General features: G+C 41.6%; 1 protein-coding gene across 24 annotated transcripts in view; it reads left to right on the top strand.

Annotated features, from left to right (window-relative positions):
* The first annotated feature begins 897 nt into the window (after window positions 1-897).
* Window positions 898-14746, top strand: part of SNAP91 (synaptosome associated protein 91) — a 156198-nt gene continuing 142349 nt past the window's right edge. For 16 of the 24 annotated variants that reach the window (XM_081530490.1, XM_081530489.1, XM_081530484.1 and 13 more), the window contains exons 1-2: window positions 911-1194; window positions 2388-2547. In XM_081530490.1, coding sequence (XP_081386616.1) covers window positions 2418-2547 — 130 coding nt within the window. In that variant the 5' untranslated portion in view covers window positions 911-1194; window positions 2388-2417. Of the gene's footprint in view, window positions 1449-2387; window positions 2548-14746 lie in introns of all 24 variants that reach the window. The other 8 variants (XM_081530491.1, XM_081530478.1, XM_081530473.1 and 5 more) reach the window with 3 other exon arrangements.

Raw genomic sequence — 14746 nt, 5'->3', positions numbered from 1 at the left:
GCTGCTACAAAATTTGAGGACAAGGTTTTGAATGGAAGTTTTTTTTTTTTTTCTTATTTAAATATGTAGGTGTGGTACCACTAGGTATGGGAAGACCAGCATTTAGAACCTGACAAAAGTAGTCTTGAGTTGTGTTTCTTCAGTCTTCACGCTTCCAATTAATGCTAGAATCAGTCCCAACAGTTACAAAATCATGCCTTTGCGTACTCAACCCTGTACCAAATGAAAGAAAGCATAAAACAAAGCCAGGAAAAATGGCAAGAAAATTCACAACTGAAGTTCTCATCTCGATTCTACCTTGAGAATTTAAAAGATTTTTTAGGTTAAGGTAAATAACAATCTCAGAAACTGTCAGCACGTGAAACCATTAACGTAGCCAAATCCCTGTTTAGAAATCCATGTATAGAATTCAAATACATTAACACAGTCAAAGGCTATATTCAAGTGGGAAAAATTAAAAGTGCAAAAGAGTTTTCCTTACGCACCTAAAAACTACTCTGCATATGATCTGGAACGGGGATCGATGGTCTTGTCAATTGTGCGTCCTTGTAGTAGACTTTAGTATGCGTTTAAGACCAAAGTGGCGAGAGAATTAACTGCCCACGCCAGCTCCCAACTAAAACACAGACAAGTGGAGGCGCTCCAAGGAGTTGAGGACACACAGGTAACGGCCCTGTCGGCCAACAGAATTTGACATTTTAAAATCGTCCTGCCCACTGAGGCCTCTGCTGCCTTTGGCTGGCGGGCGAGTCAGATGTAGAGGAGAAAGGGCTGGGTTTTTCCAAGCAGCGCGCGACGACGCCCCAGCCCTGGCCTCCACGGAGCAGAACCCGCGGACCCCACTCGCCGGGTTGCGCCAACGCCCTCGCCGCCCGGCGCATCCTGCAGACGCCCGGCAGGTGTGCGCGGTGCGCGCGCGCGCAGTGCGTGCCGGGTGCGGGTCCAGGGAGCAGACGGGCTGCCGGGAGCCTCGCGGAGGGTGGTTGGCTGGGCGAGTGTCGGCCTCCCCGCCTCCCTCCTCTCTGCTCGCGCCTGCCGGGGATGCTCGCGCGCGGCCCCCTTGCCTGGAAGCTCGCGGCCCCGGGGGGGAGGCGTGTGTGAGTAGCTGGGAGGGGGCCGCCAGGCGCTGCGTGGAGAGCTCGCCCGGGTTTGTCCGCCGCCGTCACCTGACTCGTCGGAGCAACCACAGCTGAGGTGGGGGCGGGGATGGGGCCGCAGCGCGGAGGGCTGGGGAGACGCGGCGGCGGGCGGGTGCGGCAGGCTCCTGGGGCCACGGGCGGCGGGCGCAGGGACCGCGGAGCTGAGGGCGGGGGCTGGGCCGGGGCTGGAGGCATCGCGCCCCGGGGCACCGGGTCCGCGCGCGGCCGCACACACCCACCCGGCGCGACTTCCTTCGCCGACCCGGGCTCCGCTCATCCTGCGACGGGCAGCGCCGCTCCTGGGGCGGGGTGAGTACCGGGGCGCCGGCTCGGGCCTCTCCCCGCGCTCGGGCCGCGCGGGGAGCGGGAGGGGATAATCCTAGGGCGCGAGGAAGGGCAGCGGCCGGGTGACAGCTCCGTGGCGCGCTCGGGGGCAGGCGGGGGGGTGGGCTGGGGCTGTCAGCCCTTCTGTACTCCGCTGTCAGGAGGGGCGAGGCGCTCCGAGACTCGGGCGCCTCCGCAGAGCCCCGGGGCGGCCCCTGCGGTGGGGCTTTGGGGACGAGGGGAGGGGGCCCCGTGCGGAGGGCCTCGGCGAGGCCCCGGAGACGGCGGCGAGGAGGGAAGGGGAGGCGGACGCGTAACATGGCGCAACGCTAGGATGATCGCCGCCGCGACCGAGAGGGGACGAGCCGGGTGCTGCAGCGGCGCGGGGAGGAGGAGGGAGGCTGCCACGGCTTGGGTATCCGGTCCATTCTCCGAAGCCTGCGGGCTGCTCGGAGGAGACGCTGCGGCGGGGAGGCGAGAGGAGGGCGCAGGGCGGGCGCGGCGCCCAGGGAATAACCCTCACGCACACGGGGGCTGGTCTGGCACCGGAGATCAGGTTGCGGGGAAAGTGCTGTTGGACAGAGGGGCGCGGAGGGGTGAGGCGGGCAGCATGGGGAGGTGGGGGAGGAAAGTGGAGGGTCGTTCGGGGATATTGTCATGATGCTGGCGCCGCATCCGCGCTGAGGTTCCTGGAGGGGACCTTGTCTCGCTCAAGGCCTTCTCCCCCCACGCCAACCCCCGCCAGACCGCGTCGCCGGTGCGGGGCTTAGCGCGCTGCTGGCTCCGGCAAGGTGGTACCAGGGCGGGGACGGAGAAGAGAGCCTCCGTGCGGCTGGAGGAGGCAAGGCCTGGGTGCTCGAAGGGTCAAGTCTGCGTCTTAAAGCAGGACCATCTCACCCTCCCCCCACCCCCTCTTTCCCGCAGAAGAGGAGGCGGTAGACGCGGCCGGAGAAGATGTCGGGCCAAACGCTCACGGATCGGATCGCCGCGGCTCAGTACAGCGTGACAGGCTCCGCTGTAGCCAGAGCGGTCTGCAAAGCCACCACTCATGAAGTGATGGGCCCCAAGAAAAAGCACCTGGACTGTAAGCCTCTCTTTATATAAGTAGGACATGCGCACGGCCGAGGCGCTCTGGACGCGTGCGGCGCGGCCTGGGCTCGCTGGCGGCTTATGCTGTAGCCATGCGACCTTGGAGCCGGGCTGCCCCTCATTGAGCTCAGAATCTCCCACTGTCGAGGTGTCGCCGTGGGTCAGCCCTGAAACCTTGTCTTTGAGCCATTTTTTTTTTTCTCCTGCTGACCTCCAAGATTTTAGTGGAGAAAAGAAATATGTGTGTGTGTGTGTGTATATATATATATACACACACACACACACATACTTTAAGATAGCAAGAAATTGTGTATTCTGGTTTAGGCGCTTTTCACCTCTTTTTTTTTTTCATTTAAACCCCCTTTTCACCCCGCCTCCCTTCTCTAGTCCACATGAGAAGAAACCAGGGGTTGCATACTCATAACCGAAATAACCACAAAAATGGATTCGTGGAAGGTCAAATCTATCATCCTAGTTGTTTCCTACAATACATTAGGGGTAGTTTCTAAAATAGTGTCATCTCTTTCAGTGCTGCTGCTGAGGTTCAGTGCATGTGTGTTGTATGTCACCACAGCAAACTGAAATAAAGTCAAGCTCCTGAATGAGGAAATTGCACTTCACAGATAATGGAGATTTCATTTTCCACATCCTGGCACACTTCTTTGTCCCATTCTCAGGAACTGCTGGGCGGAATGGCCATGCTGTGGGCATAAAATGGTTGTGCTTTGCCAGCATTTGAGATGGTGCAATTTTAGAGGAAAACATTCAGTTCATATTTTGTTTTAAAAAAATCTTGGTCATTTGATGGGAAAGGCTTTAATCTAGTTTGGAATCTATTTCTAAAGTAAAGATTTCATTGGATTAGCGTAGTAAATGTTTTGTTATTGAAGGGCTAATAGGGACCGTTAGAAAAAGGCTTTCACCTGCTTTGAGTAGTGAGGCTCCTTACAAGTAATAATATATTTTGTAGTTACTGTTCAGTCTTTTGGACCTGCTTAGAATCTATCCTCCTGTGTTGTTTGTTGGTAAAGGTCAGTGTTGGCATGAGAGACACGGTCTAGCTGTACCCACTTCCCATCTGGCTTCCTTTGCCCATTTTCAGATTTTCTTACGCTTCAGGCCTTCCCCAGTGTCTGCCTTGTGCAGTTGAGAAAAATGACAGCACTGTAAGTATTGACTCCCGTCCTGGTATGAGCAAAGCTTGATGAAGCTTGTAGATGGGTGATGTAAGGATTCTCCAGGCTTGCAAACCTGTTGTCTCTAAAAATGAATAATTTTGTTTCTGGGAGCTTGTCTGAGGGGGACACACCACTCTCTCTTCCTGAGAGAATCTTTTACAAAACGTGATGATGGTGTTGTATGTTATCCATGCAGTGCGGGGTAAGAGAGGTCAGCTGGGCCAGGACCCCTAACACAAGTGGAAATGATAAATTCACAACCAGGTCGTTTTGCGGCAGTGTGCTGAATCATTTAGCCATCTTTCCATCAGTTTCCCCAACTCTGAAAGGATGACTCATGTCTGAGAGGTAGGTGTCAGTGTAGCCAATCCTCATAGTAGAAAAAGCTATAAGTTATGGATTTGCTAAAGGGTTTGAAAATGATAGATCCATATATTGATACCTTTCAGAGAACATTCAAAGGTTTGAGACTTTCCTTAAAGATGATTCAGAGAAAGACTGACTCTTCCGGAGTCACCTTAATCTTTTGATCTTGGAAAATCTTTTATAAATTTTCCAGGTGGCAAGTTTTTCAGTATCGCCCTCATACGTTAGTAAGCGAGGTGATTCTGAAGATGGGGAATACAGGGGGGAGATTCCATATTTAAAGAAATCAGCTAAAGGAGGAACTTTTATCAGATTATTAAGATGAGTAATCATAAGAGCTAAACATTTATTGAGCAGTTACTATGTGCCAGGCACTGAGCTTTACATTTCTAATTTCTCTTTGCTTAATAGGTTCAGAGAAGGTAACTAATATTCATAGCTTTTAACCACTGCACTTAACTACCATGTGTGTTTTTTTTTTTTGTAATATTCTCTAGTGGGGGTGGGGGAACCATATGAACTGGAATGGTCTAATATTCAGAATACCCATCCTGTTTGCATGGCTTTGTGTGAAACTGAGCATCACAACTCCACACACTTATTGTAATTTTTATGATAGGCATGAAAAATTTTTATTCTTTCATTTTAAAAAATGAACAAAAGCCAAGAACTGAGGAGTATTGGTGTTTCTCTTTAACATTTTACTTTTCCAGTAAGGCATAAAATAAATTATCTTCATTTAAAGTCAACCTTAGGGTGGAATTTGGAAAAAATATGTATCAAGTTACTGATATGACCTATTTTAATTAAACATGATATGGAAAATCTCAATATATAAATAAATAATGTTATATGTGTATGCATTGTAGGAAGGGATTTTTGTACAGAATTCTTTGTAGTGTTCCTTTCAATAACAGTAGATGACCTTAGTAATTTATTCACAGGTTTCCAGTAACACACTAGTTTTAAAAATGAGTCACACCAGTTATTAAAACGTGCAAACATATAGCTAAGTTTCTCTGTGGGCACTGAAATAATCTTAAGATTCTTTAGTTATGAAAATATTAAATACTGATTAGGAGGAAAAGAGCACAAAATGCAGAGTTGAGGCAATGAAACCAAAAAAGTTTTTGCTAGTTGGATTTGTATGTAATTTTGTAGTTTGGAGGTCAGATTAGAAGGTTGTAAGAACAGAGTTTATGGTTCTGTGATTATTTTTTTTTAAAAAACTCTTGGGTTAATTGGGCTCAGAATCTTTATGAAATGTGTGCTTAATATTATTTAAAATACTGGTTTAAAGGATCATTTTTTCTCTTTGGGTTGATAGGCCACAAAAATTATTGTTAACTATGATAATCTATAAAATAATGCTTAATGACAGATGATTTATGCTTTTGGAGGAATGATTTGTTAACATCTGGAGGCAGAATTTCATATAATAAGAAGGTAGAGAAATAAGGAAACTCTGGACATATATTCTCAATTTTTTTCCCTTGTTTTCAATAATAGTATGTTTCTCAGAGGAAAAAACTATTCAGAAAAGCTTCTCCATAATCAGAAGTTATATGTGAATTTTAAAGGGTATGATTAAGAATAGAATCCTTAGTAATCTAAATAAGTATTCTATGTTTTCAGGTTCTTTTAGATTATGTAAAACTTTTATTCCACACTCTAATAATGTTGCCCTTTTCACATGAAAATTAAACACCTAATCAACGTTTGGAGAAGGAAATGGTAACCCACTCCAGTATTCTTGCCTGGAGAATCCCATGGACAGAGGAATCTGGTGGGCTACAATCCATGGGGTTGCAAAGAGTTGGCCACGACTGAGCAACTGAACATGCAATCAGTGTTACTTTGACAGTAGTTTTTTTGTACATCCTTTCCCTGTAACATTGTGTACCTATTTGATAGCACATAGAATATCCAGGACTTGGCAAGCATTCACCTACTTGGTTACATTACATTACAAAATGTAAACTGTTTTAGATTTCCATTGTTTTTCCTTTTCTGTTTTGTAGTTGATGGCCTAAGGGATAACCCAGGTCAAATAATACAGTAACAGGATCCAGTATAACATCCAGTGCTTGCTTACCCAAATGCTGTGTCAGGGTTAAAGAACAACAACAAAATAAGAGTTGACCCAAAGGAACACCTGCAGGGAGAATTTGGGAAGTTTTACAGCCCTTGTATAAGATTAATTTTGGTTAATTGCTCTTATGAACAATTTCTATGTATATACTATAGTGTTAAAATACCCTGTTTAAGGTTGTCAAAATTTCAATCTTAGAGATTATTATCAACATCAAACCAAACCTTATGAAAAGCCAAATAGCTTATCAGTAATCCTATTTTTTTCCATTTTAAACCTCTTGAGAGTTTTTAATAATAAGCTTATTCTACTAATAAGTAATTCAAGTTCTGAAGCTTATGTTTGAGAAATATTGATATTTATAAATTATTCTTTCCCTCCCAAAATAAGAAAAAAATAAGATTGTATTTCTTATAAGAATATCAGGTAAAGGTAATAGGAGATATAGACTATATTTTGATTCAAGGCAAATATTGGCAAATGACCACAGAAGTCCCACCACTTTAACTTCATCTATAAAATATTTGCTAATAAGTAAGAAATTTTATGAGTAAATATAGTGAACAATTAAATAAAAAATGTATTTGCTTATAGGCTTCTTTAGGATATAGCATATAAAATATATTTTCATTTATAGAAGTGCTATTTGTATACTGATTCGATTGATCAGTTTAGTTTTCAGTTGCTCATCATATCTGTATTTGTGATAACTTTAGAGATTTCTATAGTGCTAATATCAAAAGTGTAAACTAAGCTTACTGAGTAAAATTAGTGTGCATCAGTGTATAAAAGCTTACTGAATACTAGGGTAGCTTGCAATATGAGAAGTGTGCTAACTTGCTGTAAATGTATTTTACTTTGATTTCAGTTCTCATTTAACTATTTGTTAATATCCAAAGAAACCCTCTAATTTTTTAGACTGAGGCATACCTTGTTCCTCCTCCTTGATTTCAACAGAAGCCCCAGACCATGTGGAAATGGTTTAGAACAGTCTATGTTATTTTTTAGATAGTCAGGAAGAGATGAGGGAAATAGACTTCTGAAAGACATTCAAGCCTATTATCATTCATACCTTAAATCTGAAAGGGTCCAATTTGTGTGGTCCTGTGACATTCTCAGATGATGATCAGCATCCCAGGAGGGGAGAAGAGATCTTGTGAGGTGGAGAGGTTAGCAGGAGCAGAAGAAGAGTGTCAAAGAGTCTTAGGTCATATCAGGGAGCTTGCCCTAGAAATAATTTAAAATATTGGGTTGGCCAAAAAGTTCGTTCCTACCTCTCAGGAAGGTGGTCTGGGAAAACCCAAATGAACTTTTTGGCCAACCCAATAATTAAGTAGGCTTTATATCAGTTACTGGAACAATAAAAATCTTTTCCTGGATCTTTTTACTTCCACATTTTCAGAGAAATATTTTTTATGGTATAATGTTAAATATCTTTGTGTCACTTTAGTTTTTTCTTTCTCTTTTGAGATCAGTGTGGTTAGCAGATACTTTCTTAGAACCTGTATAAACCTGATAAATCATTTTTTTAGAAGTTACTCTAGTGATTTAAGAGATTGTGTATATAAAAAAATATGTAAAACTATGTATGTAGTAGGTACATTCATATCGTAATTGCAAAATTAGCTTCCTGCATTTTAGATTAAAATCTAGATTTTTGGTACATTGCCATATTAGTTTTAATGTTTAATAAATGGTTGTTGAAGTCTTAATTTGAAATTTAATCTGTGCACTTAGTTGCCATGGATCTTTCCCTTAGCTTTTCACAAGTAAGTGAGGTGAAGTGAAATGAAGTGAAAGTCAGTCATGTCCAACTCTTTGGGACCCTATGGACTACACAGTCCATGGAATTCTCCAGGCCAGAATACTGGAGTAGGTAGCCTTTCCCTTCTCCAGGGGATCTTCCCAACCCAGGAATTCAACCCAGTTCTCCCACACTGCAGGCAGATTCTTTACCAGCTGAGCCACAAGGGAAGCCCAAGAATACTGGAGTGGATAGCCTATCCCTTCTACAGTCCATGGGATTCTCCAGGCCAGAATACTGGAGTGGATAGCCTATCCCTTCTCTAGGGGATCTTCCCAACCCAGGAATTGAACCGAGATCTCCTGCATTGCAGGTGGATTCTTTACCAACTGAGCTATGAGGGAGGCCCTTCACAAGTAAATATCCTTTTAAATATCTTACCTCCTCTCTTCAAATTGGTTGATGCTGGAATAGGGTGTTCTTTGGAGCTTATCTTGGTTTTAATAATTTTGTAAAGAAGGTCAAATGTGACATATAACCATGTTCCCTGAGGGCAGAGGATGCTTTCCTTACCGAGTTGTATTTTAGATGATTCAACTCCTGAGCCAGCAGCTCCTGAGAGAACCTTCCATATAATCTTAATGCAGTTAAATAATTTGAAAAGCCACATTTCTTGCCATTAAAAAATGTTTTTCTCTTGTTTCACTTTGTTTGTAAATTCATTTCTCTTTACAGAGGAATACTTTGCTTGCTTGTGAGGGACATGTTGGCTATCTGTTTTTCTTTGGTGTTTATGTAATGTGGAAGTTTCTCTATGTTGTGCTTTTCATAAAGGGGAGAATAGTTGAATGGCATACTCAGTGTCAGTTACATTATGACCTATAAGTAAAAAATGATGGAATCTTCCTTGGAGCAGTTGGATGAAAGTACAAACCAGAGAGTTATAACCTGAAGCCCACAGCCCTTCTATAGCTTTTTCCTGCTTTCTTTTCATTTGTGCGGAGTGTGTGAGGATCCTCCTGTCCCCCTCCCCTTTTCTCCCATACGTCCATAAAATTTCTCTATTATGCATCTTTGGTAGGCTGTAGCCTACCAGGCTCCTCCGTCCATGGGGTTTCCCAGGCAAGAGTACTGGAGTGGGGTGCCATTGCCTTCTCCGATTATGCATCTTTAGGAAGGTTCTAACGTCTTCTAAGAGGTCTTGTGGTGTGCCATTACTGGCTACCCAGGAGAGAGAAGCTAGAAGCTACATCTTTGCTTTGTGTGATTTTGCCTTGGGGCCTGATCATTTGTTTATTCTCCTAGGATTAGCACTTTTATTTTAAGGTATAACTCGCCTCCTTTCTGCATCAGTTATTTTGTGTCATCCGTATCTTAAACTTCTCTCTCTAGCTCTCTTATGAAATTTTCAAGTATCTTCCTTGAAAACAAACAGAACCTCCTACACACAACTCTCCTTGAATTCTATGACCTTTTCCAGCATCCAACTTGTCATCCCCTTGCTTTCCTTTTACAACCAAGCTTCTTGAAACAGACGCTCACAATTCCAAAGACAAAAAACACAGCTCAAGCCTCCTTTGTATATTCTGTCTCTTTGGCCTAATTCACACATGAAATGTTAGAATCCTTGTAGGGTGTCAGACATTTTCCACTCAATTGCCCAGACCACTCCCACAAGGGTTCTTCTCCACTCAAATACAGTGGGTGATCAGTTCTTTTAAAACTCTGACCTATCCTTCTTTAGCTGTCTTCTGCTTGGTTTGATTAGTAATTAGTCTTAATCTGTAAAAGGATTAATATTAGTATCTACCTGGGTGAGAAATAAGAGAGAGAACACATCTAAGATACCAGCCCAGAACTCGACACATAAACATGCAGTGAGCATCAGTTATTACTACCACTGCTGTAGTTAGCATTGCCAATACAGTTACTGTTGTTACTATTGCTACTACCATTACTGCTACTGCCAACATAACAACTGATATGTGATCCTTGCTGATTTCCCTTTACTGGGCTTGTTTTTTGTCTTCTTTCGATTGCTTTGGTTTTTACTTTAATTCCACTTCCCTCCCCTATAGTTTGGAAACTATATATTACTATTTCAGTCCTTTTAGTGGTTGCTGTTAAAAATTTAATGTGTGTACTTAGAGGCTGCCTAGATCACTATCTCTTTTTATTCCTCCCCCCAAAAGAGAAATTTAGAAACTTTTAATTCCAGTCATCCACTTCTTACATGCTATTATTGTCCAGGGTTTTAGTCCACTGTTGTTTTAACCTCCAACGCCAGACATCATTATTTCATATAGGCAGTGTTTATGTAGCTATATCCACCTTTACTTTTTTGCTAACCATTCCTTCATTATTCCTTAGGTTTTCTTGAACTATATCCTTTTGAAGCTCCTTCAGTAAGGTTCTTCAGTGGTAACTCTGTTTTTGTCTAAAAAACATCTTTATTCTACCCACATTTTTTGAAGGATAGTTTATTTGGATATACAGTTTTAGATTGAGTTATTTTCTCTTTAAAGTTAACATTTGGCTTCCATGGTTGCTCTTGAGCAGTCATCTATTAGTCTACCTACCTTTAGATAATCTCTGTTTTTGTGGCTGCTTTATAAATCTTGTCTCTTCCATCTGTACTATATGTCTGTTTAGATATAGTTTTCTTTTTATTTATCCTATTTGGAACTGGTTGGGTTTCCTGAATTTGAGAATTTATGTCTTTCATCAGTTCTGGAAAATTCTCTGCCTTTCTGTTATTTTTGATTGTGCCCTACATCCATTCTCTTTCTTATCTCCTTCAAACATGATTATGTACGTGCTGGACCTTCTCATTATATCCTTATATCTCTAAATATACCTTTCATAGTTTCTAATAATTTCTTTACTATGCTTTCTTTTTCAGATATATTCCAGTTCATTAATTCTCTCTTTAGCTATATCTTGTCTGCTTTTACTCATCTTTAGTTTTTAATTTTATTCATTTATATTTTTCATTTTTGAAGTTTTTCAGTATTACCTTGCCTTAAGATAATATACATTTCTTGCTCACATTTTGAGTTTCTCTTTTATTTCTTTACCATTTTCAACACAGCTCATTTTATATTCTGTATCTCACAGATCAGTTACATGAAGCTCTGCTTCTGCTATTGTTTTTGCCTGACCTTCAATAATGATTTGTTTCCTCACGTGTTTTGTAATTTTGGACTCTGAGATCATGTTATCTAGGACTTTTCATCTGTGGTAATCCAAAAAGCCTAACTGTATTTAGAGAGGATTTGTGTTTGCTTCTATAAGGTCCCACGTGCACTACCATCCTGAGAGTACCTTAAGTTAATTTCTGTTCTTGGAGCTTCCCATCTAATGCAGGTCCAGGTCCATAATTCTTATTCATAATTTGAAAATCCAAAAAGCTCAGAAGAACAAAGGTCTTTTGGAAATCATTTGTCGACAGAACGTGATCAGTCATAGCCATTTTACTATCTGCCTTGAAGGTTCATATATTGAGCTACAGAAAGACTGCTGTGTGTATGTTGCCCAGATTATACTAGGTTACTTAGTTTACTTTTGGAAAATCTGGAAAATCCTAAATTCTGAAACATATATAGCTCTTGGTTAGAGGAGTGTGTATCTGTAATAAAAATTTGAATCACAAATTCCAGCAAGGTGACAAGCTGTGTTTATAAATGCCCCAGAGATTTTTCCCCCACCACAGCTACCAAAGACCTAGATTGAGTGAATTGTTTTCCTGTGATCTTCCTTTGCTTGAAGGTGTTCTTAGTTGTTTGTTTTTTTTTCTCCTAATTTTAGTAAGGAAGTAACTCAAGGGTCCCAACTCTATGAGGAGGTTTTGGTTCCAATTAGCCATCTTGCTTAGTCCCCACCGCCTGATCTTTCGTTCCCAAAGGGCTGTTAAAATCTAAACTTCTGGCCACTCAGAAGCCTAGCACGCTAGCACACGGCCTCAGGTCAGCCTTCTCTCGAGTATCAGTTTACCATGTGGTTTTCTGCATCTTCTTTCATTTCTGGCCTTAAGGATTGCTTTTACCTCTTGATGAATACAGCCAAATGAGTGGAAGATGCCTGTAATATTTATCTAAATTATCAGGTGTTTTCCTCCTTGCTAGTTCACCTGTTGGAGAAGAAAATGGCAACCCACTCCAGTACTCTTGCCTGGAAAATCCCATGGACGGAGGAGCCTGGAGGCCTGCCGTCTATGGGCTTGCGAAGAGTCGGACACGACTGAGTGACTTCACTTTCACTTTTCACTTTCATGCATTGGAGAAGTAAATGGCAACCCACTCCAGTATTCTTGCCAGGAGAATCCCAGGGACAGAGGAGCCTGGTGGGCTGCCGTCTATGGGGTCGCACAGAGTCGGACACGACTGAAGCAAATTAGCAGCAGCAGCAGTTCACCTGTATGCTAGAAATGCAATCCACTTGTTTCCCCATCCTCTGCCCCTCACCCCCTTTACACACTCCATAATTCATTCCAGAGCAACTCTGACATTCATGAGCTTTCTTATACTCTCCATTATTTGGGCGCCTTTGTACATGCTACTTCTGTTTCTTTATATATTATAAAATCTCATTTCTGAAACCTACTGAAAAGGAATGAGTGAAGCTGGGTTTCAGAAATGAGATTTTAAATTTGGTTAAAATTATAGCCTTGTTGATACGGAAAGTTTTTTGGTTATGGATTTAAAGCATATGTGTGCTTCTCTTGTGTATCATTATTGATGAGGCAGTGGATGACTGGATGACTTTGGAGTCCCAAAGAGGTGAAAATCACACATTCTTTGTGTGTTAATACTGAATACTTCTTATCTATCTGCCTGGAGCAGTTGCCCTAATGGGTCATTGCTTTGTTCACCTAATTCTGATTGCTGTGCCTTTGCCGGATAATAGTCTCTGTGTGGGACCCTGTGGGAAATGTGACAAACATGCACACGTACGTTAAGAATCTGAATTCAAAGTCACCATAAATGCAGACATAACCCTGGGCACTTGTGACACAGGGACTGTCATGCAGCTGCCCCTGGTGACCGTTCCAGACCTTATCCTGCCGGTCTGAACCCTACTTACCTTTTGCCTCTCCTTGTCTTTTGCTTGGTTCTTGGGTCCTGGTGCCGACACCAGAGAAGGCTCCCTATGCCACTGGTGACAATGAAGACTGTAAAGATTACAGACACGTGTCATTTAGTTGAAAGTCTTCTAAAAACGACGTGTTCAACTTTAAGGTCTCTTAGTTTGATCTTCTTGTGGTGACATAATTTATAACATTCCTTAACTATCATGACTGAAATAACAGAATTTTGTAAATCAGGTTCCCAACTATTAAAAATCTAAAACAAAAACCCCAAAATAACACCCCCAAATCACCATATATATTGAGTATATCTATGTATGTTTGCACCATACTTCATTGGGTTGGTCTGTTAGCCTGTTAACACCAAAGAAAAAATACAAAGGTTAAAATTTAGGTTAAGAAAATATCCACGTGAAGAATATTTCCTTTCTCCTATTCTTTCCAAAGCCAGTTGGTTTCATATCACTGTCATTTGTAATTTTTCCTGAGGTAAATATTAAAAATATATCAGAAAATATCCTATTGATTCTTCCCTAATAGAAATTTTAAATACTTCATATAATCTCATTATCAACTTAATTAGCATCAAATTGTACAGCTTACAGATCTGTCATCTAGGTAAACACTTCAGTTAGACCATGGCGTAATGAAGTTTTGTTATTTTTGGTCTTCCTATCCCAATAGAATTGCGGTGTGTTCATGTTTTTCTGGTCTCTTCATTAAGTATTTTAACACTTAACACTCTGGTTTTGGGTTCCCTTGACTGAGCATGAGTATACTCATTTAAGGTACCATGGAAGAGTGATTTGAGCCTGTGCTAATGGACAGGCCACACCGTTTTTAACACCTGCATCTCCTCTTTGCTTTGCGTTTCTCTGTTTGTTCTTCTTTCCCCCCAAGAATTCTCATCATGGTTCCAAAGGAGTCATTTAATTTTTAGTCATACTTCATTGCATTTTTTTTGAAGAACAGTGTGCTGTAGTAACATTACTATGTCAAGAGTTGGTTCTGTGTATGTATGTGTGTGTATATGTGGAGTGGTAGAACAGAGATTTGACTTTGGTCCTTCTTGTGGATCATACTAATCATTTCATGTGGTTACACTGTGAATTCAGCAAAAGATGCTTCTTTAATTGAGTTCAGCATTACTTTTTCAGGTGAAAAAATAAGAGTGTAAGTTGGGCACTCAATTGGCAGGAGTGTAAATTGATAACAGATTTTTGGGAGGACAGATTGGCAGTACTAGTCAAAACTCTTGAAAATCCTTTGGGTCAGGAATTTGTTATAAATTTGTCTCAGATAAATAATTGGAAAAATAGAGAGAAGTATGCATTTAAGGGTATTTGTTGCAGCATCTATAGGAATACAAAATAATACACCTAAATACTTGATGGTGTGTGCCAATGATAAGCAACTGAGTAACCTTTAAAAATGAGTTTCTTAAAGTATAGTTGACATGGAAAGACAAGTGATGAGATATAATTCGTTTTTCATTTTTAAAGGAAGTATGTGTATGCCTATAGTATTTATTCTGGTAGAATATATGCAAAAATGTTATCTGTGGATGGAAGGATTTTTACTTTCTGCTTCATACTTGTATTAATCATGACTGTTTTGAATGTGAGTTATAGGAATATAGATCAAGCTATTTTGAGAAACATCTTCACCAAAAGAAAGGGACTGTCTTCTTAGAGCTAAAGTTTTAGGCAAGCTTAAGGAAGAACACTG

The sequence above is a fragment of the Giraffa tippelskirchi genome, chromosome 9 (genome assembly GCF_054371585.1).
Source record: "Giraffa tippelskirchi isolate mGirTip1 chromosome 9, T2T-mGirTip1v1.2.pri, whole genome shotgun sequence".
Lineage (NCBI taxonomy): Eukaryota > Metazoa > Chordata > Mammalia > Artiodactyla > Giraffidae > Giraffa > Giraffa tippelskirchi.
This window is presented reverse-complemented; position numbering and strand designations above follow the sequence as displayed.